We start from the raw sequence: 27,048 nt of genomic DNA, 5'->3' as shown, positions 1-27,048 counted from the left end.
ATATTGACCTAAGCTGTAGCTTTACCTACACTCAGAGGAAAATATTATTAACTTCAACTGTCTGCCTCTCTAACACCCCAGTTAATCTGTCCATATTGGCTCAGATCAAGCTCAATTCCAATCCTCAGCATTCACGCACACATCAAATCGCAACATGTGAGATGACAAAGAGTGCATAAGTTAACGATGGCGACAAGGAATATCCTGTAGATGTTAAACAGGACTTGGTTTTGTCATCTTTCCTATCTTCAAAAGGCAGACGGTTCCTCTGTAGCCTGTTGTGCAACCATATACCTACCCTGAAGGAGGTTCACATCAATCAAACCCAAAACTCAAAAATAAACACTGATGTGAGCTGACAGCAAGGACTCCCAGTTCAATGTCATATATTTAATTATGTAATAATGAGCATATAAGAAATTAAAGACTAAAGAGAAAAATACTAAACCTTCTTTTTGCAATGTGAAAATTCAGTATTCCAAATGTATATGTGTGTGTGTGTGTGTGTGTGTGCGTGCGTGCGTGCGTGCGTGTGTGCGTGCGTGCGTGTGTGTGTGTGTGTGTACATTTATTAGGAGCAAAAATAATTAAAGCCCAGAGGACAGAAAAAAACACTATGACATTTTTGGAATAATTTGATCAAAACTTAAAAAACAAGTATTCTCCACTCTAGCCAAACAGACCTCTTTAAAAACATGTGCAGAGCTCTCAATAGCTATAATAAATGACTGAAGTGAGATCAAAGTGAGATCTGTGGATTTCCCAGTGTAATGAGGACATTGTGGCAGCAGGGTGGCTTAATGTTTAGCACTGTTGGCTCATAGAAAGAAGTTTCCTTTCTGTGTGGAGTTTGCATGTTCTCCACATGCTTGAGGTGGTTCTCTCCAGGTACTGCGGTTTCCTTCCGCAGTCCAAAAACATATATGTCAGATGAATTGATGATTCTAAATTGCCCATAGGAGTGAGTGTGAGTGTGTGATTGTTCCTCTCTATGTGGCCCTGTGATGGACTGGTGACCTATCCAGGGTGTACCCCTGCCTTTCACCCAAAGAGAGCTGGGATAGGCTCCAGCAGATCCCTGGGACCCTAAATAGGAATAAGTGGGTATAGATAATGGATGGGTGGATGGATGATGGATGATGACATTGTTGCTTTACGGACAGGTTGCTGTTAAAGGATTCATAGATTATGTTAAAATGTTACAGGAATCACAGAAAATGATGACCCCCACTATGGATTTCAGCCCACAGCTTGTTTTCTGTGCTAGGACCGATTCGCTTCACCTTATACATGCTTCCCTTAGGCAATGTTATTAGGAAGCACTGTATTAATTACCATTGCCATAATTACCATCATACTATGCAGATGACACTCAGCTGTATCTATTTATGAAATTAGTTAGCCAGACTTCAAGCATGTCTAAAGGTCATGTCCAGTAACTTTCTACTTTTAAATTCAAAGAAAACAGAAGTTATTGTATTTGGGCCTAAAATCATCAGAAATAGCTTTGCATTTGTTCCTTCAAGGCAGCTAGGGGAATTCGCAACATGCACTCCTGTCCTCTCCTGTCCTCTCCTGTCCTCTCCTGTCCTCTCCTGTCCTCTCTTGTCCTCTCTTGTCCTCTCCTGTCCTCTCTTGTCCTCTCCTGTCCTCTCCTGTCCTCTCTTGTCCTCTCTTGTCCTCTCTTGTCCTGTCCTGTCCTGTCACATGTATATGCCACCACTGACTAACCATTAACTTTGTGCCATAAAAGCTCTGCTTGTGGTTAATATTTTTATAACTTACTTTCCTATATGTATCTTCCAGAGAGTTGTTGAAGCATTTTTCATCTTTTCTTCTACTGCACAAGCTTTTCAATAGTCTCTTGCCCTGAACGAAGACTGAGCATGGAAATTTCCATTTTCTATTCATCTTTGAATGATGTACACTCCTGGGAGAGCCAACCCAGTCGACAAGTGAGAGGAATACAAATTGGTCTGTGAGCAACGTGTTTATGCACTGAAACGTCGCACAAAATGATTGTGGTATGCAATTCACTGACCTTCTGGGTGTCTGTGTCGGCAAAGGTCAGACCATAGTAGTCCTTTTCCAGCAAGTTGAGGTGCTCACACACCAGATCCATCAGGGCCTGTCCTTTGGAGTGTTTCTGCAAAGACAAATGTATGTTACATGGCAGTGGTAAAAAGTCAAAAGAAAGCTAAAGAAAGATTCTTTACTATATATCTCACATGTTATATATAAGTCAAAGGTCAATTTTAGAGAGCAATATTTGGTTCACCTATACCAGATACCTGTTAGACAGGTGTGCTGTCAAGATTGTTTTTCCTGTTCTCTGGTTCTGTACACAGTGAAACAGCTCAGCCATTTGGTTTTGGGTCACAATGTGCATCAAACACCTGACAGTGAAAATTGCTGGGGCAGATTAGTCTTTGTATGGTTGGCAGAGATTTCTCTGCTATTGACAGAGAAAGGTGAGTATTTCAGGAGCATTTCCTTTCACATTTAAGGGATAAGTTCATGTTTTTACATTCAAGACTAAGAAAGTGAATTTTCTACAAATACGCATTTTTGCTCACAGTACTGGAAAAACCTTAAACCATATGTGGCAGAGATCAGTAGATACTAGTATATAGCCTGAGTGCAAGCAATACACCAAAACAGAAGGAAACAATCAATAGTGGATGATATTTAGGCATTAACAAGTTAATATTGGTCTATATATTTTTATTCAATTTTAATATAACATCTGTGGGAAGCGTAATACTCTGCAAAAAATACCAAAACTTAAATAACCTTTATGGATTGGATTGTGTACTGCCTGTCACAATCCATTGAAAACAATAGTTTTTCACCATTATTGGTCAGTTGTGCCATCAAAGTTGATATTTTCAAAATTGATCAGTGAGCTTTGAGGTAAATCAGCACACTATCTGGCTCGAAATGACAGTGCTGATGTTTAATGGGTAAAATTGATCATTTCACCATCTTAGAGTGTTAGCATGCTATCATTAGCTTCTTCATAATAAACAACAGAGCTAACACAGTAAGGAATATCCGCTGATACTGGACAAACTGAAACTTTTGATCTGATGACTGCACTGAAATTATTATCTGAACCACATTTTGTCCCAGTCCATCTCAGAGATGAAGATATTCTGATAAATAAGTGAAAACTATGAAATGGTTGTGGCAGTACAGGAAAAGTTAGGGAAATACCAAAGACATTAGGAATTATCCCTCTAGGGACCATGAATCAAATTTCATGTTACCTCATCGAGTAAATGATATTTCAGTCTGGACCAAATTGGTCCAATGATATGGTGGTTATATCACATTCCTCCCAACTTGAAGGCCATAGGTTCAAAAACTGGTGGTCAGAATCTATGCAGGTTTTGTCTGTGAGGAATTTTAATATCTAAAAACACATTATTATATTCTCACACACAGCACCTCTTCCCCAGGAGTCTACTTTGTGAGGTGACATGAAATGAAGCAAGCAGTTGTCAAGGAAACCGATGCAGTATTATATGCCTTTGCTACCTTTTTTTTTTTTTTTTAATTTTAACTCAAGGCCAAGACTTGAAATAAATTTCACCTTAGTCTTATAACAAGTGAATGGATGGTAGAACAACACTTTAGAAGTTCTGAGCATCCATGTTGTCAGTTAGAAGGTCCCCAATGGCAGCTATCTATGACATCAGTGGTAGTCAGAAAAATAAAATAAACAGAGCAGCATGTGGGATCAATAGAAGGTATTTGGCCTCTTTATTCCATTTGCACTTCATTTTGTCAACTTAGCATGTGATATAGCTATTCGATACTTAATACACTTACATTTTTAAATGGAAGTTGAATCATTGTATTTTCATTAAATTGTCATTAAATTGAAATGCAAACCCTGAGTTCTCTAATCAAGGTGGGTCCACACCTGCATGATGATGTACCCCCATGCTGCCTCTGATTGGCTGATCCCATCATTAGCTGGGTTGATTTAGCTTGGGGTTAGAATATATTCTTAGCTTTCATTTCAAATTTATTCAAACTGAAATGGGTATTGAATTGACATTCTGCATACTGAAGGAAAAAAAAAAAAGAATATAAAAAATAAGTGTAAAAAGACAACTAATCAGATACATCTACCAAAAATAGCAGTGTTCTATACAGCTGTCTACCCAGATTACACCCATCTGAGTAGAGGGAAGGCTGTGTGACAGAAATGGGTAAGGGTGTGGTGCCTTGCTCAGGGACCATAGAGAGACTAAGCCATGCAGCCATGACAAGACTTAATTAACCCATGAATGCACCTCCTACAGGGACAAGACTCCTAAAGTGTGGCCTGCCTTCTTACAACACTGTTATTACCAACTACTGGACGCATGAGGGAGGTTTGGTTATGGCAGGCAGGTTCCACCCTAGCAATTACAGACAGGAAGCAGAAGCAAGCACGTCCATGACCTGAGAGATCTGATGCTCTCAAACCAGAATTTAAGAAAATACTGGTTGAGGCTGTTTTGTACTGTACATCCTTCTCAGGTAATATATGGCAGTTCTGTGAGGATGGGCAAATAGCCTGAAAGAGTACTTAAGAAACAAAAGCTTTCATAACGATAATACAAACTATTGTTGTGGTATGGAAAAGGCCTTCAGCTATTTTAGAATGGATTCACAGAGCGGAGAAAAAAGTTGGTGCAAGCATAGACTACGTGATAGTCATACTTCACACACATGTGCACATAAAAAACACATTCCCAACAACACACACAAAGTTTTACGCACTTGTGCATAACTATCCTTTGGGGGGTGCCTCATAATAACATTGTTCTTCTATTTTCTCCATGGCTGCACCTACTTTGCAACCATGTATTAACCATGGAGTTTATAACACCTTAGGAATGGTCTGTGCTGTGGGCTTCCTGTGACTTATCAAGTAGGGTTCAGTATCATTTGAAGATTTTTGTTAATTATGGCAAAATGATATATTACCCATCTGCTCAATGATTCAGTGTTAAAGGGTTACTATATAGTTTTCTCAGAGTGACTACTGGACCTATGAAAACAGCTGTATAATGTGTTCTGAGAAAATGAAGTTGATGTCATCATGTTATCTCCACTTTTACTTGAGGTTCCAAAATTCTAACAGACAGTTAATGTTAGGAATTTCATAGTTAAATAGATGAGTCAATGGTGGCCCTAAGAAAAATAACTATAGTATTACTATACAAAAAGTTCCAAAATGTCACCAAATATTAACAAATCAAAGTCACAGATAAAAATGAAAAGGTGTTATGAATTTTTCTTGTACTTGCAGCCACAGAAAAGCTATGACAAACACTGGTGTGTCACAGAGAGGAGCCAGATCAGAATATGTTAACAGAGGGTTTTCTGAAAGGCACTGGTCTATGTTGTCATTTAGGACTTTTAACGTTCAGCACATGATATTTTGTGGATACATTTCCATTGGAACTCTAAAAGTACTGAAAGCTCAGCACCCGGACCTGCCCATCAGCATGTATACTACAGTATCTCTCTAGCCCATTCTGCATCAGACAAAGGCCTTGCTGAATAAATACAGACAAGGTACTGGACTGCAAAATAGGCTGGGTGCCACCTATTGGCACAGACAGACCTCATCTCATAAACAAAGGTGCCAGACAGACACATCATGTACTGGATTTGGGTGTGTGAGGTGATTTGAAAGTTTAGCCTGAACCTTGAAATGTTACTACACAGTCATCTCCATAGTGACTTATTTCACCACTATCCTGCAAAAGATATATTAGAAGAAATAGACAGACCTATTCCACTAGAGGTGTTTACTGCTTTTAGCCAAATTCCAAAACCTCAAACCTCTTCCACACATTCATCTAAGGTACTGGACTTCCGTGTTACGTATCACTTCTGTTTAATTTCCAAGCATGTAAGAAATGTCCTATTTCACACTGCTGGAGTAATGACAACAGATATCTTGGATGGAGGGAAGACTTTCATACTGTACTATTTTTGGAGCCACTGTGTGCATTACTGAATGTGTAACATTTCTTTGGCTTTCACCCCCCTGGTGAGCTCTCAGCATGGCACCCCCTTTTATTCTCTTTGGCTCTTTTATCCAATCTGTGCAGCACTATACAACACATACAACTGCTCACAGAGAAAGACAACAACAAAAGGAAAAAAAGAACTTCTTTTCAAGGATCTGCTCAAAGCACATTAAGGCTAATTCCAGAAAATGTGTTACTGAAAATTGTTTATGCATTTTGCATACCTCAATTTCTCCCTCGAATTCAGAAGAGTCCAGTAGGGTCACTTTGAAGGGGGTGGTTTTATGTCGTTTGGAGCTTTTCTGGGGAGATTTGAGGTTTTTGTTTGGGGATGTCTTTTCAGACATTTCGTCTGTGTCTTTGTTTTCATCCAAATGCTTGGAGTTCTGTTCCTGTGCAAATATAAAAAACAAAGAAAGTCAAATGTTGATATTTGAATGGATAACCCAGTTTTAATAGGTATTGAATTTTACACACTGTGTGCAAGACTGCTAATTCAAATACTAAAAAAAAAAAAAACATACAGTAAACTGTGTAACTCCTGTAAACTATATGACAACTATTATTAGACTAATAAGTTAATTAAACCAAAAAAAAAGAGATCAGAAATAAAAACCCATAACAACAGGACTGAGTGATGCAACCCCCTGTACATCAGAGATGTACTATGCATCAAAGGCTCTCGAGACTCTGGAACAAAGACTTAATGACTGTACTTCAGATGAGGCAAAACTATTGTTATATCAAGAAGTACTATAAATTAATAAATCCAGAAAAAAAAAAAAAAAATCAAAGTGTCTTCATTATCTGCAAGATCTAAAGGCCTGAAGCAGGCAATATGAACAAATGAACCCCTTTTTTTTTCACTGTAAACTAAAATGGGTTACACAAAACACACAGTTCTTACATAAAAATTGCTGTTTTAATTATTTACATAGAAAAACTGCTAACTGAACCAAAATCTAATATCAGCTAGTATGACAGATTTAGACTGATGAGTAAAAAATATCACATATATGGCTGACATATATGACCAGACACTTGATAAAATGCTGTTTTGTAATAATGTAAAGTATGTGAGAAATGTATTTCCAAAACTAATGTAATATAATATACTCTTCAACATATTATGGTAACATTTAGGGCAAAGTGACTAAATACCAGTGGTTAGGTTTACATATTAACTTGCATAAATATTATTAATTCCAAAACAGACACATATCTCCTTGTATAAATATACAATTGAAATCCCCTAAACTGCTATTTTTATGTTTAACAGTACAACCCAGTTTAGTAAAGAACTAGTTTGAATATAGTTTGTAGTTACCTAGAACTAAGAAAGTATGGGCACAAAAACTTTGTAATGGTTTTTCAAAAAGATGGTGCAACCCAGTCCCAACGGTGGAACTTCAGGCAACCAATTCAGCTCCAAAGTAGGCACTAAAAGCAAACATTTCCTGTAATACTGTACACAACCATGGAGAAGTCTGTGGCTTTACCAGTAATCCATTAGTGCAATTAGGCTTCTTCTGACCGTGGGTTTATGAAGGACAAATGCATCCAAGACTGAAAGGTCCAGACACCAAACCCAGTCATTTGCAATAAAACTATTTGCAGGACGCATGAACCAAAAAGATTTCCTGACTCCCAGGATTGAAATCTGCATGGATTAAAAGACTGATAAGTGGCCTGGCTTACAGCTAGAGGTGACTTGCCAAAGGTTGTACAGACAATGTATCATTGTAGTCTATGGGAAAAATATTTTCTGGCAAACAGTCTACTGACAGGAACTGGTTGAATTGCTAAGCAGCGATGACATATCTAGTACTTCTTATACAGAACTAGTTCTGACCTGTTTGGCCATCTTGCTGTCTGAGGCCGAGTCCTGCATGTCTGCTGCTGCCCCCTGCTGTTTGGGAGGACTCGTATCTTGCGCTCTTCACCGCCAACTCAGGACCTGCCTCTGTCACTTCAGTAAAGTAACACCAACCTGAAAAGAGACAGAAACAAAGCAAATATATTTTAACAATGTCTCAACAAGCTTGATACAAAACAATTTCCACAAACCTAATTCACCTTCTTCTTAAGGGCATTGACTTTAATTACAAAATTTCTCAGAGCCAGATAATAATCATCTATTTAAGCAATACAAGCTTCGACACCAGAATGACCATTACAAAAAAAAAAAAAAATTACTGAATCAGGCCATGAGCACCACTGTTGATGCACTGCAGAACTAGCTGAATAGTATTATGCATCATCAGTCTTTGAGTTATTCTGTAAACAAAGTTTTTTTTTTCACTTCTGCTTCTACTAAATTAGTCTCTGCACTTTCCAGGAAATCAGTTGATACCTGTTGCCTTCAGTTGCAGGTGGTAGGTGTGGGTGGCTCGAACAATAACAACAGCTGAAGTGAGTGCAGCCAGTTTAGTCAGTTTAGAGAGGTGTGTGCTGTAAGCGTGTCCAAACAAAGGCTCACTAAAATATAATAAAAATCTGTCACAGAAATTGTATTGGAATTTTTCATACACACATCTGAACTAAAGAGAAGAAATCTTAAAGTGATTTATTCACAATCAAACATCAACAGGTCAACATGGTGGGGAATATGTATAAAAAGTAAAAATACTCATTATGCATAATGACCAGTTTCAGAATAATGTATATTATATGAGCTGGAAACTAAAGGCAACAAAATCCACTTACCAGCACCTCTACACCTCTCTAATTCACACATTGTATTAGTTTGTTTAATCCATACAAAAACAAAAGTTGTATAAATGACAAGTGGCAGTTTCACAGGGTTTATGTGCCAGATTATTTCTAGACAGGGGAGTCTTGAGTGTTAACTACTGTTCTTCATAGACATGTGCAGCTTCATATTTAATCTACTTTACATTGTAATGTCAGTGTCATGTATAGCATGAAGCACGTACAAACTCCAAACATCTCACTCCACAGAAAACTGTTTTGCATACAAGAAAGTCACAGATCCTTATGTCAACTTTTGAGAATGAAGGCTAAAAAAGGACATATTTCTGTTTATATTTATATATATAATGATGATGTTCTTCCATAAAATTATCTACAATGCTGAAGATTTATTGCCCTTGCATAATAATGAGACTTTTTATGTTTTTGTATCAGATTCTTCTTTGTAGAACTCAAACTGTCCAACATCAGAGAAGTTTATTTTACACTTTAAATTTCTGTGTAAAAATTTATTTTCAGAGAAGCCTCCTTTCGGCACTGCAACTATATATTTAATGTCTAATAAGTACATGAGTGTTAAGTATTTTTACATGCACGAAACAAAAATAAAACATGTTCAACAATGTTCAACACATCATACAGGAATGTCAGTGTTTTATAAAAACACTTATTTTTTATATGACCCTGGGGGTCTCTCTGCAGCAAATCACATCAAGATAATACACCTGGGGGCTGTAGATTATCATTGCTCTTGATTAAGGCAGGAACACAATCAGTTCACACTGGTTCAGAGGAGACACAATTGTCCTCCCACTCCCAACCAGTGAAGGTCTTGACTTACTGCACGTGCTTAAAGGAGTGTGACCCCACACCCACCCACCCACCCGCACACCTCCTCTACTGTGCTTTTGCAAACACCCCATTACTTACAATGAGAGTGATTTGACTGAAATGAATTCCTCTCCTTGGGGACAAAAGTGAAGCATGAAGTGTTGTGTCCACTCAGGGACCCATTTTTCCCCTCAATGTCTGATCTAGCTGGGTGCTGAGCTATAAGTTGCTAAATCAATTTTCTCTCACTGGATGAATTGTGGAAATGACTGCCAAGTAAACTCCCTGATTGGAGAGGAGAAACTCCATTGGGTATCGTGCTCTGATGGCAAGGGAAGCAAACACTCTGCGCCACTATGTCATTCTGTTATTGCGTTCTCCTACCGGTCCGAATCAGTCAAGCTGAAAATAACAAGCGTCTCCCCTGGTGCATTACAGGTGCACACTTTCTCATTCTGTTCAAGTCAAACAGAAGCTGATGTCACCCCTCACTTAATGTCCATCTGGACTACATAACACAATGCATTCATCTACAGTCATCTGTGTGAATATACTTGCATCACTTGTGCTCACAGCAACAAATTATCTGAAAACAGCTCTAGCCTAACTGTTTCTGTTCCCCACTGTGGACATTTTTCACTTCTATGCTGAACACATTAACAAGCGCACGTCCAACCATCACACATTTTCTAACCATGCCCAAATCAATAGTTACTTTCGCTTTGTACAATACATGATTGCCAATAATGAAAAATCCCTTTGAGGGCACATGTACACACATCCATGAGCATACACAAGTTTGAGAATACAAATCACATAATCCAAAACTGGTGTGTGGTACATGTAGTCTCTTATTGAGACATCTTCTCATGAAATCAGATTAATTGCCAAATTAACACAAATTGATGTCATAGAGCGAGGCAGTGGAGCCCTGCAAATGCATTAATTTCCTGTAACAGATCATTACCCCCAATCGCCTTTGTCAGCCCAGCAACCCAGACCTCTCTGCAGAGGAGAAGAAAGCACCTTAAAGTGCAGAACACACGGTGTGTTTCCTTTGTTGTTCACACTGTGAGCTTCACTGACAATGTCTGTCTTTGATATCTCCCATCAGTAATAATAATTCATCACAGAGAAAGCACATTGTTTCCTTGGAGAGTTATGAAATGCTACTCCTTCCTAACAAGCACAATGTTTCCCTTGTTCCTTCTGCCTCTTTATTTCTCTTCTTTCTCATCAGAGCTAAGCTTTAATCTAAGTACGGCAAGCAGAGGAAAGAATGAGAGAGAGAGGACGCATGTCTGTGGAAGAGTACTGGCTCAGCTCCGAGATGCAGTTGCCATGGTAACAGCATGGAGTACTTTTTTTTTCACACCCGGTTGTCTCTCTCCTCAGAGGACTGACAGAGAAACAGAAGGACAAGTCACACACGGAGGGAAGATGAGAGGCCACAAGATGAGATCGTCAGAAAGACAGCGGGATCAAGGATAAACAACAAGGGGGAGGAAATAAGTTGATGTGACATCACGACATAAAATGTCAAGTAGCCTTCCCTCTGGTTAGCTGTGGAGAAGCTGCAAATAGAAATTAATAGGGAGGTTAAGGCAGAGATGTGGGCTGCTGTTGCTAACCTTGCTTTACTTTTCACTTGCAAACATAACCTGCTCTATATCTGACCCCTGACAGTGCACTGTCATCTCTATTTGGCCACTAACTCTATTCCCATTGTACCATCTATGCCCTTGCCCTGTGGTCCTAATCACATTTTTAAATTGCTATCTACTGAGTCCACAGTGCAGTCAAGTAGTCACATAGGTCATACATCTTGATAATAAGCTGTCATTAACAATTCTTTTTGTCCCTGACCAGAAATTCCAATTTTGAACTTTGTGTTGCTACATATATTCATATCCAATACCACTTCACTTCCTTCATCTGCCTGTTCTTTGCTGGTGGAGAGCTACAGTATGACATGCAGGGAACTCAGCTAAAGTGAAATCTGACTATGATTTCTGAGGTTTCAGTGCACTCACACACTAACCACAGTGGTAAGTTGAAAGAAAATTGAACTGGAGAAGAGCTGTGTGACTGCTAGTCGCTTGCTGCAGCCAGTGACCTCTGCACAGCAGCTGTCATCATATTTATACTAAAATCAGCGGTGGCAGTGTGGCAGCCACTCACTGTTTAAAAGCACCTTGAGATTTTACAGCCACACAACCAGCTCTGTGAGGCAGTATTTCTGCTTAGAACCAACATCAGCATCACTAACATATTCACTGCTACATTAATATGTTGATGCTTATCACAGACACCATCTTAGTGTGCTAGCGTGCTCCACGCTAATTTGGACAAAACATAAAGTATAGCCATGGCTGAGTCCTCCTTGTAGCCATTAAAAATAATAGGGTCATTAAAGTCACTACTAATTATTATGAGTGGACATGATTATCTGTATTGGCTTTTGTGGAAATCCAAACAATAGCACTTGAAATATTTTACTGAAAATTACAAATATCAACTTAATGGACATGCTACAGGAGAAATCAGAAAATAGAAATTTTACAAACAATTCCACCAGCAGCTCCTCCCAGTTGTAACTCTATAGTAGCAGCCTCATGTATATTTTAAGCATTTGTTTCTAAAAATGTAACAGCAGAGCTTTCTGCTGCTGGACTAGGCATGAAAGAAAATTGTCAACAACTCTGGGTCTTCCTTCTTCTGTCTGCCATGTTTTGGCCCCACTGATCCACTGTGATATGCTGGTGAGAGTTCATAGAGTCAGAAGAAGGGTGGGAGTCTGAAGGACACTGTTCTCATTCACTAACAGCAAACACAGCCTGTCATGCACACTGACTAGTGTAACACTGAGGGAAGTCACTCAGGCATCACCCACAGCACTATTTTTAACAAAGTACTGTGTATTAAGAGCCGTAGTGCGTTTTCCACTTTAGTGGTATTCTCCTTAGATGATGTGATGTGATGTAGCCCTCTCATGTCACCCTCATTATTTTGGCATGTTTCCTGAGTGAGCTTCTACAAATGGATGAGACATGGGAGGAAAGGCTGAGGCACATAATCATGTAATTTTTGAAGCTTCACAAGCCTGCAATATGCCTGGAATCACCCCAACAACAAAAAAAAAAAAAACACTATATAATAACAAATGCTTGCCTTCTGTTCAGCAGACTAGATATCTGAAAGCAAAACAGCACAAAGTTTGGCATTTTGCTGAATTAAAGGTGCCCGCTCTCAGATTAATATCAACACCCACCAGAGCAGAGAGCAAAATTACCAAGAACCAGCAGCAAACTGGATGACCCCATTCTGTCAGTGTATCTAATGGAAGCTGACCTTTCTCATGCTGTGCTGAAGACCACTGGTGCACACATGAGGAGGGACGCCCCACCACTGACGAATCTGTCTCTGAAACTGCCAGACGTCGTGCACCGCAGGAATTACAAATGCAAAGTTTTTTTCCCCTCTTCCTGTCGTTACTCCCTCTCAGCAGATACTGTGATAAATAAGCAAAAGCGCCATACAGTAGCTAAAAGCAGCTGGGAAACGAGGACATGGGTGTGGGATCACGTGGGCGGTTTTGAACAGGCATCATCCTGAACCTCGGGGGCAGGGAGACACATGGTGGCAAGACAAAGCTTGCTGGCTTGTAAGCTCACAGTCAAAAGTTGAGCTACATTCTAATGAGAATTACTCTGACACACAAATCTCTGAGACTTAAAGGCATTACCCTTCAAATAACTAGTTTTGAGATATTCCATTTTGTCTCAGGCATGTTCAGGCTACAGTTGTCAAAGTCTTCCAGCCATTTCTGTTTTTTCTCATCGCCCACTTCTGAACGTCTGCATAATTCTTGTTTTATGGCAAGAACTCAAATACTTTTCACCAAATAGTAATAATTTGATAGACATTTTGTACTAATAATGAAAACACAGAGACTGTTCCATTTTATCCCATCATTGTCAGGCAGCACGCTGCAAATAAATTACATATAAATCTTGAGTGTAACACTCAGATGTGAGCATATGTGCCTCGTGTTTTGTCAAAAAAGCGTCGTCATTCTCAGAGGCCAGTGTGTAATTGTCTCCGTGTGAAGCCTTCACTCTGCCACAGATAATGAAAGACTGTCACATTGGTTGCACTTCCCAAACCAGATTCTCCAGCACTATAATCTCTGTTCAGCTATTTCCTGTATCTTTGAACCACAATTACAGCTGGGGTTTCTCTTTGGTTTTTGCTACAGCGCTGATGACAAAAAACAACAAACAGGTCAGGCAGTTTGGATAATGCTGTTTCAGTCATTGTAGCATTCAGATGAAACTGTACGCACAAGCTTTTTTTTGAGTATAGTGTAGCAGGGTTAAAGGTAACTGGATCACAACAAATGGTAAGCATTATTAAATTGTCATCAGTATTCCCATAACTTATTACTCTAGGCTCTAGGTCAGCAAGGAGAATAATAAATTGTGGGAAATTAAAAGTCCACTTTACCACTTTTAAGAAAACATACAGTTCAATCTTAAAACACAAGTTGCTGTTTGTTCCATTTAGACGAAGACTAGTTCAATCATGCTACAGCTGAAGTCATGCTGTCAATAAATATCTCGACAGTTTCAGACCGGACACGTCTGATGACCAAACGGGCTTTAAGTTTTGCCTCAGCATGGCAAATATTTAGGCTCACCCTTATTTTGTAAGTTTGAAGAGCTACACAAACACACACATCCTCACACACACCGTACTCTCTTTACCTTGGATTTCACGCCCTGCAGTTGGTCTATATTTACTTTTTGTTGTTATGTACAAAATTCATATTTATTCAAATGCTTCTTTTTTATTTATTTTTTTTTCTCTTTTTTTTTTTGACTAGGATGTGTTTACAAGACTTTAGCTTTTTTAGCTGTTTACTGTGACTTGTAATTATGTTTTTTTATGCAGAAATAAATCTACTGGCTTCCAATCAATTGAAAACAAACAATGATTGTAGGAGTATTTGTAGACAACAGCCGCAATTTAAGCCCCTTTCAGACATGCACCTTGATGTGATGCCAATTTGACAAGTTGTGCTCATGGAGATTCATTTTTATATAAAAGTCCCAACAACAATCTTCCCAGGACATAATAAAATTTCTGTAACTACATAAATACTGATACACCAATCATAAATAACTAAATTTCTATTTATTCTTAACCTTGTGCTCCCATAGTTTTTATTTTAAAGCTGAGTTAACATATGAGCCACATGAGCATTCATTTGGCAACTAACTCTAACTAACCTGTTTTGCTTCATTCTGTGTATCCTGGCACAGAATATCTGTTTTTTTAGCTGCACTATGACCGCCAACTACTCACTAACTTTATCTGTCTGTGTGTTTACCCTAAAAGCAGCTACCTGCTGCAACTGGGAAAGAAATGGTAATGAGGGTGATGAGAGTAAACCAAAACAGTTAAGTTGCAGGGCACAAAAGCAAAACAATGAGCTGCTCCACTGGGCTAAGTTGAATAATTACAATTATAGAATAATCATTCTGTGTGGGTTTTTCATTAAGAGAGACCCCTTTCACATTACACATAATCATATGAATTGAATAATTGCAGCTTTAATGTGATACTATCAAATTTAATCTTATGCCATAAGAGAAACAAAAACACTGTATGTACTTTATATATTCAGAACACCTTTTAACAAACACATGAAGCCAGCTATATTACATATTCTATTGTCTGAAAAAAGACTATCTACTTTTCGTAACATTAACAAAGTTGGTGAAACCAGCTTGGGAGAATTATACATTTTTATCTCAGCAACAGATTGTACAAAGTCATTCAATTAATACACTGTTTGGGGACATCTTAGACTATATTATATAGAATTTGCATCTCTCTACTCCATAATGACAATGAGATAAATATGTAGATCTGTTTTGAAATCCATTCCTTCCAACTAGCAATCTGCAAGTCCGGCCTCATGACCCTGTTGTAAAGACCTGACACAATACCTGCTTTGTTTTCCACAGTGTTAGCCTGGCTGGCGCAAGGCTCGGATTAGTTTTCCTTTCTTGTGGAAATCCGATATGCACACAGGCTCTGTTTAAAATGTATTTTCTATTTTGGACAGTTTCTAATGACATGGTGTGTGTTGTCTCACGATGTGTAACAGGAAAATGTAACAGGCTGATCTTCTGTGATGTGTTTCTTCATGCATTTTTAATGTATTCAAAGCTGATCGATGTTTCCACGACTGCTTAACTAAAAAATATTGCTTTTCTACAGTAAATAGTTTAGTGTTGTGTCAGCCCTAGACAAGAAAGTGACAATGAAACTGTGTGTCAAATGCATATGCATAATATTATGCTAATGGTCATGCTCAGCTGCATTTGGCAAGTACATGCCCTTGTAACAGTGTTCCTCAGAAAGAGCAGTCCTCTGTGAGAACACAGCCATAGGCCTCACTTATATTTTGTAGGAAGGACACAACTAACTGCCTCCTAATTCTGGGCTGCCATTTATACACACAGCAGTCACCTGGAAGGTGGTTTTTCCAATTTCCTTTCACCCTTAGAAGTCATGGGGAACGCCATAAATCAACACAAAAATGGTAGGTGTCAGGAACACTCATAGCAGGACTCATCTCTTCACAGGCCTTGAGTTATAGTCACAGTCTTGCCTTATTTATCTTAGGTAATCAGGATGGATCAGATGGCAATACATAGGAGATACTCTTGGGGTTCCCAAGAGCAAAAATTCATTTAAAAAGGTACAATTGAATTTGGAACCAGGGCAGGCCTAATATGTCAAAACTACACTGTAGTGCAACCTACAGATAAGTCAAATGACTTTCACAGATAAGTTAGGAGAAAAGAAGTGTATTTAATGTTGACCTTTCCAAAGTAAATGAATCACTGTGGGAAGCAGTGATTCATAGTTCAAAAACAATTTATCTCACCTATGCTGCATTAAAGGAAAAATAAAAGCTGCTATTTTCATCTTCAGAGCATACAGCATTTCTATAAACCTTAATGACAGCAGGTTTAAAACCAAACAACACTGCAACGTGCTTCAATGAGAACAATTCAGAAGACTCGAGAGGTTTGCTGGACACGTGCTATTTCGGCAGCAATGGGGCTCCTGCTAGTTCCCAGTGGCAGCTAGCTAGAGCATCACTCAGACTCTGTGGGCTAATGGACTGCTTAAGTGAGAGGAGGCAGAGAGACTGTGAGCCTGTGCATTAGCATGGCTGACATGATGCAGGTGCAGACCGTCTCCACACAAAGAGGCAGAGGATGGAGTGCATGAGTCAGTGTACGAGTGTTTGTTTGCTTCTTTATGTTCCTTCCCCTACTTCTTCACACACAAATGCCTAAGCTTTTCCATCATCCAAGGAAATCTGCACACACTCCAAAAATATTTTGGGTATGGGCCAATTCACATTCCCCATGCCAGGATGGAGAGACTGAAGCTGTGGCATGGCTCTTTCACAAGCATGCAAAATACCACAGTGCAATGACTGTGTAAGGTGAGGACACACAGTGAAGTGGATAGCAAGAGGTGGCATGTGTGGTGTCTCTGTAATAAATTGCCAGATTGATCCACAACCAAGAGAATATTTCACACAAAGCACTATGGCAACACAGCCAGCAGCATCACCCAGTGTCCCTGTCATGGCCCATTTGACGCTCGTTCCCTGGTGCCCATGGAAGAAGGTGGCACAAGGCCACACCATATGGTATTCTATGTGGCAGGCTGCAGCACTCTGCAGGAGAGCTAGGCTGTGAAAGCAAGGATCCTGTCCATTGGACTAATTAATGTCTCTGTGATCTGGGAGGTTACCCTAAAAACTGACCCTGTACCACACTGTAGTTTTGCCAGCCCACTCTAACATGTAAAAAGGCATCCCACTTTACATGTAGGCATGTTTTAAGTCGTACCATTTAATCTCTCTTTTGCCTTCTCTTTGCTTTTTGTTTCTTCCTCGATGCCCTGTGTGATCTGATATGCCTGGAATAATAAGCAGTTAGCGTGTTATCTGCTAACAGCTCCATTACAGCTGCAGACAAAGCTGCATAGATCTCAGCAGGTGCAACCACAGAGCAGTGCTCTGTAATAACAGTGGAGGCCATCACAGTGACATGTAATTATCATGTGCTGAGCATTGAGACTAGCTTTAAAAAAAAACATCACGACGTCACATCCTAAAATTAACTCCAGCTCGTTTAGCATTTATATTAATGTTGCACTGATAAGGTGTTCACTGTTTGGTGGGTAGGGCCTCTCTGTTGTCAGCTGGTCATATTGGATGTCACCTTCCCATACGCATGCACACAAAAACGGTAATATGAAACAATGTAATAAAACCTAGAGGCAATTAAGGTGCTAGTTGTTTATGTATTTAATTTGCAGAGAGCCAACCCTACAGAGGGTTTTGGGGGTTTACTTGAGGCAATATGTCACACAGGGCTTCATATCGCTGCTTTATATTTCTGAATAAAAATTAGATTCATCTGAAAATGTAAATGTATATGTAAGCAGTACAGATGGGCTACTTTTCCTGGCACAGATGTGAAACATTCTGTATTCTTATTTTTTTTACAGAAATCTAAATGTCAGCACACAGAGACTGAGCGTCACAGATGTGACTAGGGAGCTGCACTAAATCAGTTAACAAGAAATGAATGACAGAAACTAAACGACTAAGAAATCAGCAAAAACAACAACAAATGACAACACAATACCTAAAAATGCATAAAAGCAAATAAACAGGGAGTTGTGGTATGTGTTCAATAAAAATAACCTTGCATGTGGTGTTCAGTAAACTATGAAGTCACTGCAGGCTATGAGTGCACTTAAGACACTTTCAGCTTGTAGTGGGATACATTTACCTTTGCTGAGGCATCAGCTGTATCATCATGTCTACCCTCCAACTGCTCCCCTGTGAGCTCGCTCTACTAGCTGTCAATATTATACCATTAATATATTTTTCTTAATTAATTTTTTATTTCTAACCCTTAAATTTTCATGAAATCAATTTTTAGCACTATTTATGGTTGGTATTATGCATTACCAATTCAGTATCTACTTGATATACAGCAGTATAGTACATGTAATCAGTAGCGGTGGAGTTCAAATTGCTTCCTAAAAACACAGGGTTTATAGTAAAATGATGCAGCATGTAATCCAGAATTCCTAATTGTTTACTGTTTATTCTTCTACAGCTGTATAAGACTTGAATTAAGTTACTGCTCATGCAGTTGCTTCACATTTAAAGCATCCAACTGGCCAAACATAGAGTAACACAATGTGTTTGTCATAAATCAGACTGTGGTACACCTATGATTTACCAAAGAATATACACTCTAGATCATAAATATTTGGACAGTTGACAGGAAGACATGTACAAGTACACTGTCAGTCAAAGGTTTGGACAAACTTTCTTTTTCAATTCAATGGAAAGGTGTGTGCAAGTTTTTCACTGGTACTGTACATGTTTACTTGTCAATGATCAAGAGAAGACTTCATAAAACAAAGAGGTCAGGTTGCAATTCACAGTAACATACAAAAGATCTGTGGGCTGATGAAATAAAATCCAACCAGCTATCAGAATTCTCAGATTCAGGCAAATGCACCAAACATCATTGGACTCCATTTCATCATTCAGCAGGACAAAGATAACATACGGCCAATGCAACCAAAAAAGCTCTTCAGGGTGAAGAATATGTTGTATGAATATATCTTATCCTCTTGATGCCTTAAGCAACTTTTTATTCAGCACCAGCTCACTATTGCCAACACTGCAAACGCCACTAAAAGAAGAAGCAGCTGCTCAACATGAAAGGATGCTATCATCAACAGCTTTCTGCTAAATAGGTCACTGAGGATCATTCAGAAAAGCAGCAGAATCCAGACTCTAGTCAAACTTTACCCACTACATTATGCTTCCATACATCTGAAGTCACACATGATGTGTGACTTTGTGCGTGTTTCATTGTACCTGTGTCTGTATGACTCTGTAAGAGGGTGAGTGTTTGTTTGCTCTCTGTGGTATGAGATTTTCCACAGCGCACACTTTTCTGCAATCGATCTGTCGGCCTCAAAGTGTCCTCTGCTGCTTGTCCTTAAAAAGCAACACAGAGTGGGCTCTGGGCAGCCTGCAGCCCTGATCAACATCTGTGGCACAATCTGCCAGCAGGGGCAGATCATTTATGCCACAAGGTCACACAGAAACACAACGAAGTCAAACAACCATGGACAGTTCGACACAGAATATCTCATGCTTTCCTTCTTTCTGATTAAGATGTTAAATAATCTGTCTAAATGAATTTTATATAAAGTTTTTTTTTATTTATTAATAATCATATCTCTAAACTTAAAGACATATGCATAGAAAGAATCTGAATACATTATTTCAATACAAACAATAGGGTTTTGGCATTAGTTGCTAATCCTGCTTTAAAGCTGCAAGTATCATTTCCAAAATTAATTCATAATGTAGTTTCTTTGACTAATTGATTCAAATGCCAAAAAGAATCACAAAAGACAGGAAACACTGACAATCCTCATTTTTGAGCAGCAGTCAAGCAGCAACTTCTTTGCTCAAAGAATGACTTAAACAATTAATCGATTAGCAACATTGTCATTCAGTTCATTTTCTGGTGCTGCGGGGAAGGAGCAGATGTGGTTCTGTTGTGTTTCATGGCTGACTAAACTGCACATTTTGGGATTTTCTCAGCATCGCCTCTGAGGTGCAAAACAATGGGCATTGTATAGAGTGGTAGCCAGGAGACTGGCTCATTAACATGCTTCCTCTGATCTCTTTTTGCTCCACCACTGAAAAACTAAATGGAAGAAGAGATTGATTCTGAAACACCTTATTTTCTTTTACAAATATACTGTCTGGTTATAGCATAAAAAGACTGAGGCTGTTGAATGCAAAGAAAGTCTGCTATTGCTGCACTCAGCCTTCGACTGAACTGATGCATTTTAATCAAGATGAGAAAGCTCAAGTCTTACTTAGCTGCAAGTGCCAGAATAAAGGCTCTATTAAAGTCTAAAATACTCTTAGTCTCTGGGTAATCTCATTATAACTGACTTATTTACAAGACAAACTGAGAAAGTCTTTTTGTCTTAAGCATTCAGTGTGTTCAAGGAGGATTTTTAAGAAGGCTTCTTAGAACAAGAGTGTCTGCTTGCAGATTCTCAAGGAAATCAACCCCTCACAGGTTTTAGCTTGCACATTAAAGTGGTATTCATCAAGACTGTGTAAAATGTGTGCAGCACAAGAGACGCGTGGCTCAATAGAGGGATCAGAGAAGAGAAAAGGCATAACAATGTTGTGTTATCACTCCTCCCTGTCACATACAAGTGCCTGCAGTTTCTAGATGTAAGATATTCACATCTAAGCTTTAGTCACTGCGCTGATTTCAGGTTCAACCCCACTGCAACAATATCTCTAGTCACATGTAGGTGAAATTTCTTTTTTTTAACTACAAGAAAAGCTCATGGATTCAAATCAGTCATATATGATGAAAACAGTCCAGATCATAGATAAAAGCCAGCATTTGAAAGAGTTGGTTTCTTCAGAATGATTTAAAAAAAAAAATAAAAAAAAAATCTGTAAAATAAAAATAAAAAAAAAAAAAAAAACACTGCACTCTAGGGAGTGTTGTTTTAAGTGTTGGAAACAGACAATCTGTGCAAAAGTTGGAGTAAGAATAAAATATTTCTTCATGCTTAGTTACTTTTCAGTCTAACCCTTAAAAAAGCAGCAGCATTTTGACATTTTGGTTTAATATTGTTCTAGTGGGTAAATATGCTTTCTAGTTTGACATGAACAAAAGCTGAACTGAACTGAACAGCAGAATGAATGAAGTGTAACACTATGGCTGGCACTTGAGGTTGATTTTGTTCGGCTTTAAACCTGAGGAATCATTGGTTCCACAAATAAAATATAAAACTGTCATTACTGCAGAGATCCTGAGTGAGACAGGCATCCTTGGGCAAGCCGTGGGACCTTTACTAAGAGAAGTGGTTCTGCCTTTATTGACTCCTAGGCTCTGGAGTGTTGAGACGTTCACACAGCGAATGCTACATCTTGACAAGTTAAGACAGAACAGGCAGAATTGCCCCAAACTCACATCCCAATCCCTCTATGAATTCAGAGCAGCCTTAAATCTGTTTCACGCATTCACAGCCAAGACAGGCCTACCTGCCAAAGAGCCAGTCAGCCTTTTCCTCTTCTTTTTGTTTAATTCATACTATATTTCACTCTGCCATTGCCATGTGTTATTATACATATGAAGAAATGAACTTGACAGTCTCAGGAGCAGCTAAACGACATAGATAGAGGGAGAAATAATGCATAATAATGGGTAGACACAGTTGTTAAGTTACTCCATAATTTGACTGGAGTTCACACTTGGACACACTTGGAAATAACACACATACACAAAAAGCAGGCCTACACACTAACTGACATCACCTTGTTGCTACAGATTACACGCAGGCAAACACACACCTCAGCTACTGCATTGTGTTCATACAGTATGAAGGCACAAATGCTCATCGAATCTCTGTTATCCTCCCACTAAGGGCATGCCAAGAGCCACTGCGGCACAGCAAACTTATTGCATCAACCCATTTGTGTGAGTGTGTAAGCATGGATGTGTGTGTTACGAGGGTGCATGGAGGTGTGCACTTCTTGTCAAACAGCCCTGCCTTCCTTCCTGATGTACTCTGCATTGATTGGCAATCCTGTATGAGAGCCAGTAATAAAACAAACAAAGCATATAAAAACTGTCAGACTGGGCAGGTAAACACAGTGAGGATAAAGCAGGTTAAAACATTTCACACAAATAAAATAAAATCGTGTCATACAATGGGATAAGGCTTAACAATCTGGGGCTGATGTCTTTTTCTTCCTAGAAGCTGACTGGTGGATCATATCATGCAAATGGACTTGGACTTGACCAAACTGGCTTCATTCTAATATTAGCTAGGTCAGCTAAATTTCGCTATTAGGTATTATAAACAAGCAATGTTCAACTGAGCAAATGATTGCATGACAGACTTGTGGATCATTTCAGCATTACTCATTAACCCCAGCTACAGTACAACACTCTGGAAAAATGAGAGCTGGTGAGAACAATCAATAACACGTGACACATAGTAAAGTTTTCGATAAAGCCTCAGATCTGACCAGTAACTTTCAACATTTCCTTTAGTACATTTTTAGATGACTGAAATCAAGAAAATAAGACCATAATAATTGCAGAAATTGTGTGGGTTTTCTTTGGATGCTCAGGCTTCCTCTCACAGTCCAAACACATATAGGTTAGAATTGTTAGTGATTCTGTGTGCAGATGTGTTTTTCTGTCTCTGTGCATCAGCCCTGAAATTGAGTAGTAATGAACTTGTCAACTACTCACCTGAATTTTCTACAGCAGGTCTGATAAATATAATTCAGACTAAGACATTTTAGATGTTTTACAAGCTGTCTGAAAATAACGGGATGCAATCAGATAACACTATGCAACTAGAGGAAGCCTCACTCATCTGCCGGTCTTCACAGTTCAATTTCTTTCTTTGCAAACATCAAGAGTAAACAATTTTTAACTGGTACAGACACAATCACACAGACAGCATATTAGCCAGACAACAGCCAGAGTTTCATTTTGTTCTTTAGCTGACTCATAGTATTAACATTGATTAGCTACAGCTAAAGCCACAGAAATCATTACAACTGGTGAAATTGCTGGTTGCTAAACAAATATTTCACTTTATCAGGTTGTTCAGACATTTTCAGTAACGTACAGATCAAATTATTTGTTGTTCTTGCTTCAAACTGCAGTTTTGAAGCAAAACAAGGAATAGTTTAACCTTACTGTAAGATATTACCGTAATGCTTAAGAAGGCTATGATCTATATTTTATGTCAGTTGATGAAACATGTTGTGATGTCACATGACAATGTGAAAGGTCTTACTCATAGTGTTGAACCTACAGGCAGGTGAACCTCAACTTTATAAAGTTTTAGAGTGAGTTTCAGTTCATCAGTTCATTGTTTTGGCAGTCCACAATTTTATTGTTTTGGGTCATTCTCACTGTTCTCATACTATTCTCTTTGGCCATAATGGGTAGCTGCTTTTGGGAAAAAAAAAAAAAAAAACTAATAAACACACTGTCCATTACGTGCTCAGACACAGTTAGAGACTAGCTGGTGAACACAGTGGAACATTTAACAGCTGAAGAGCCAAATATTACTCTTAAGAGCCAGATATTGCCCTCAGGAGTTGGGAGAGACTAAGAGCAGAGCTATGGGAAACTGAAAATTGGACTTTGCCAGACTTCTAATGCATGATAATGTTGTTCTGTAATTGTTGAATGTGTAAACAGGCAATTGTTTGCTCAGTTCACATTACCAACTTAAAATGGGTTGAAAGTTGTGTGTACCAAAAAAAAGTCTATTTAAGTTTCTCAAGTGAGGCAATGTAAAGACTGTTCATCTTACACTAGGTGCCAGCGATAACATCAAACACAAAAATGGCAAACCTAATATTTGAAATTCTGGAGAGTCAATGACAAGTCAATACTCAACCTTTTTTAACACTTGGCCCAAGTTTTATGCAAATCAATGCAAATTTTTTCTCGTAGATGTACATCTTTAAAAATTTGACGCATACTTTCCCCACGCACACACGTTTCTGCTATAGTTTTCTAGTATAAAATCTAAAACACACAAGAGCTGGGCTGTTGCCCACTCAAACCAAAAATCAGACTCTATTCCATTATGTTGACCTGCAGGTCAGTGTTAGGTGGGCACACTGTCATTAATCCTGCCACTGGCTAAAATCTAGGCCTGACAATGTGAGCTGAGCCTGAGCCAGTGTGTGTTTGTGTGGCTCGGTTTGTCACCGATCAATAGCAGAAAGCATTATACATAATCTGCTGTTTAATATGCTTGTCCTGAGCCTGAGGTATAATTGGAACCTTTGGTAAAAACCTGCCAGTTATAAAATCTATCAATCTGTGCTGAACAAGGGCTGACCTGAGTGCATGAATAATTGAGAAGGAGAGGAAGGTCTGAGAGCCGCAAGCACACTACCCATAATTCCTCTCGATCACCAAACCCTGTAAATTATCTACAAGAATACTCTGCACCACAAGAAGCTACTTATCATGTTGTTGCGACTTGTTGATGTTCAAGTCCCTCATGTGTACGGTGATGTTCTACATTCATTCTGATGTCTGCCTGTGTTTATTAAGAGCGATCAGAGGCTATTCAGATCAGCAGCTTCTTTGCTGGTTATGATTCCCCTCCTTATTCCCGTGTGCACCCTTTTGCATAATGCATTCATCCTGCTTAAGACATTAAGAGCCACACTGTGACACCTCTAAGGAATGCTACAAGGAGAAATGCAAGTAATTTAGTTAGAGAGGGTTCTTTTTAGAGTTTGTCTACCAAAACTTTGCCTTGAACTAAAACTGATAGTAAAATGAGGTCTCTGACTGTTTTTATGACTCCAACCAGGAACCCAGTCAAAAAAAAAAAAAAAAGTTTTTCTCACTTTGTATTAACACATTAAATCTGCAGATATAAATGCTAGCATGTTAATAAGTTAATAAATGATCAAATCTGCAGTTAATAAATGTATTAATACTAAAATATTTTAATACAGGGCCATATCAAGGACTGAACAAGACAGGAGATTCTTCATCCCCACTGACATCAGGCTCTACAACACCTTAGCCAATGGCAGATGACAACTTACTACTCTTACTACTGACTTACTAATTAACTACAAGGCTATGTGAATTTCCCTTTGGGGATGAATAAAGTTTATCTTTTCAGCAAATTTCTATAGGTTATCTGCATGTAATTATACAGTAAATGTTAAATGTTTCAAGGGTAAGGGTTTTGTATAATACTGCACCCAGTCTGGAGCTGTAAATTTTAAATAAATTGTTTTAAAAATTGGCTATTGTTCAAATGGCCTGCAGCACTTTTTCAGAAGGTCAGAGTCCAAATGCCCATTTGGAAGATTCTCCATGATGAACTACAGACTCAAAGCTTCCTGCCTGAACAAAAGCTATTCTCAATAATAATCTAATAATTAGTCAATTATTTATAATCCAATTAAAAAAAAAACAACAACAACCATTGATTTATCAAAGGTTTATAAAGCGTTTCATTGTTTGCCAGCAATCACTGAAACTGGTACCAGTTGGATGCTGCTTTTTTTTTATTTTGCCAGCAATCACTGACATGTGCAAGAAGCAGAAAGATGGTAGACAGAACTATATTCTTTGCATTATTCACATTGCAGTGTGTCTTTTAGGTAAGATGGATTGCTGTGGAATCACTGCTATGGGTGCCGAAAGCAGTAGCACATGTATGTTTGCACACAAGGAGATAACCCTGTACCACAGAGAAACAGAATAATTTATTTGAAAAAAAAAGGAACATGTGTGTATGAGTAAGAACAAGCCTGCATTATGTTACATGAAGAGACTTACTTGTCTGCATTTGATAGATGCTGCCTTTGAAAGCCAGCTCATGAATTTCATTTCATTCACTGCACTGTGGGGGGGGGGGGGGGGGGTAGACTGGACTTTTATTTTGAAGTGTTTCCTGTTCTCTGCTCCTTGCCTAGGTGTCTTTTGTTGTCAGCGTCAGATTGGTTACACCAGTGTTTAATTAGTATCCCTCTGTTTCTGTATGCTGTATACCTCAGTTGGCCGGCTTTTCAGTTGCTGGTTCGTTATGTTATGCAGTATATGTTCGTGCTCAAGGACCTGCCTCACTGTTCCCTCATCAGGCTCACTGCTTTTCAGATTATTGTTTGGATTTTGTTTTTTTTTTTGTTTGTTCGTTTCTGTTGGACTCTGCACCCCTCCAGCATCTTGCACTCCTCACCACTGATGTCCAGTAGTGTTGTGTTTTAGTTTCCCCTGCACATGCTTCCCCTTGCTGTCTAATAAACTCACCTCACTGATCTGCTGTACCTTGCCTCTCTGTGTCTAGACTGGATTTGAGTACAATGCCTAGCTCAAAGCATGACAGGCATTGTCATTCAGTGGATGTTTTCCACACAAATAACCTTAAAAAAGACATATTGCATATACAATGTTTAGGACATTTATGATTATATTCATCCACATGTTGAAATTCATCCAACAAAGTAGAATGAAAGTAAAGTGTATTGCTTGGTGCAGTTCACTTGCATGTTCACTCAATCCATGACTTTGTATTCATGCTCATCACTCATGTTATCAGTTCCATTAACACAGAAGCAGAAGGCAGAACACAGGTGAACATTAGCTGGACAGTTAAGAGAAAGTAGATGCCATACAGCAGCAAGCCAAAACAAAAACAGCTTTCAGTTCTCTGCTTCTTCCTCTCCTGAGGTAACTGGCAGTGTGCCGCCTTGAAATAAGAGAGGCTGAATGTGCTGACCCAG

General features: G+C 38.8%; 1 protein-coding gene across 4 annotated transcripts in view; it reads right to left on the bottom strand.

Moving 5' to 3' along the window:
• LOC113130120 (band 4.1-like protein 1) overlaps nucleotides 1–27,048 on the bottom strand; it is a 66,666-nt gene that overhangs the window by 22,958 nt on the left and 16,660 nt on the right. For all 4 annotated transcript variants that reach the window (XM_026306453.1, XM_026306455.1, XM_026306454.1 and 1 more), the window contains exons 2-4: nucleotides 7,891–8,028; nucleotides 6,263–6,430; nucleotides 2,042–2,146 (exon numbers count right to left, since the gene is read on the bottom strand). In XM_026306453.1, coding sequence (XP_026162238.1) covers nucleotides 2,042–2,146; nucleotides 6,263–6,430; nucleotides 7,891–7,929 — 312 coding nt within the window. In that variant the 5' untranslated portion in view covers nucleotides 7,930–8,028. The remainder of the gene's footprint in view (nucleotides 1–2,041; nucleotides 2,147–6,262; nucleotides 6,431–7,890; nucleotides 8,029–27,048) is intronic.

This window comes from Mastacembelus armatus, chromosome 5 (assembly GCF_900324485.2).
Source record: "Mastacembelus armatus chromosome 5, fMasArm1.2, whole genome shotgun sequence".
NCBI classification, from domain to species: Eukaryota; Metazoa; Chordata; class Actinopteri; order Synbranchiformes; family Mastacembelidae; genus Mastacembelus; species Mastacembelus armatus.
Note: the sequence above shows the minus strand (reverse complement) of the source record. Positions and strands in the feature narration are given on the sequence as shown.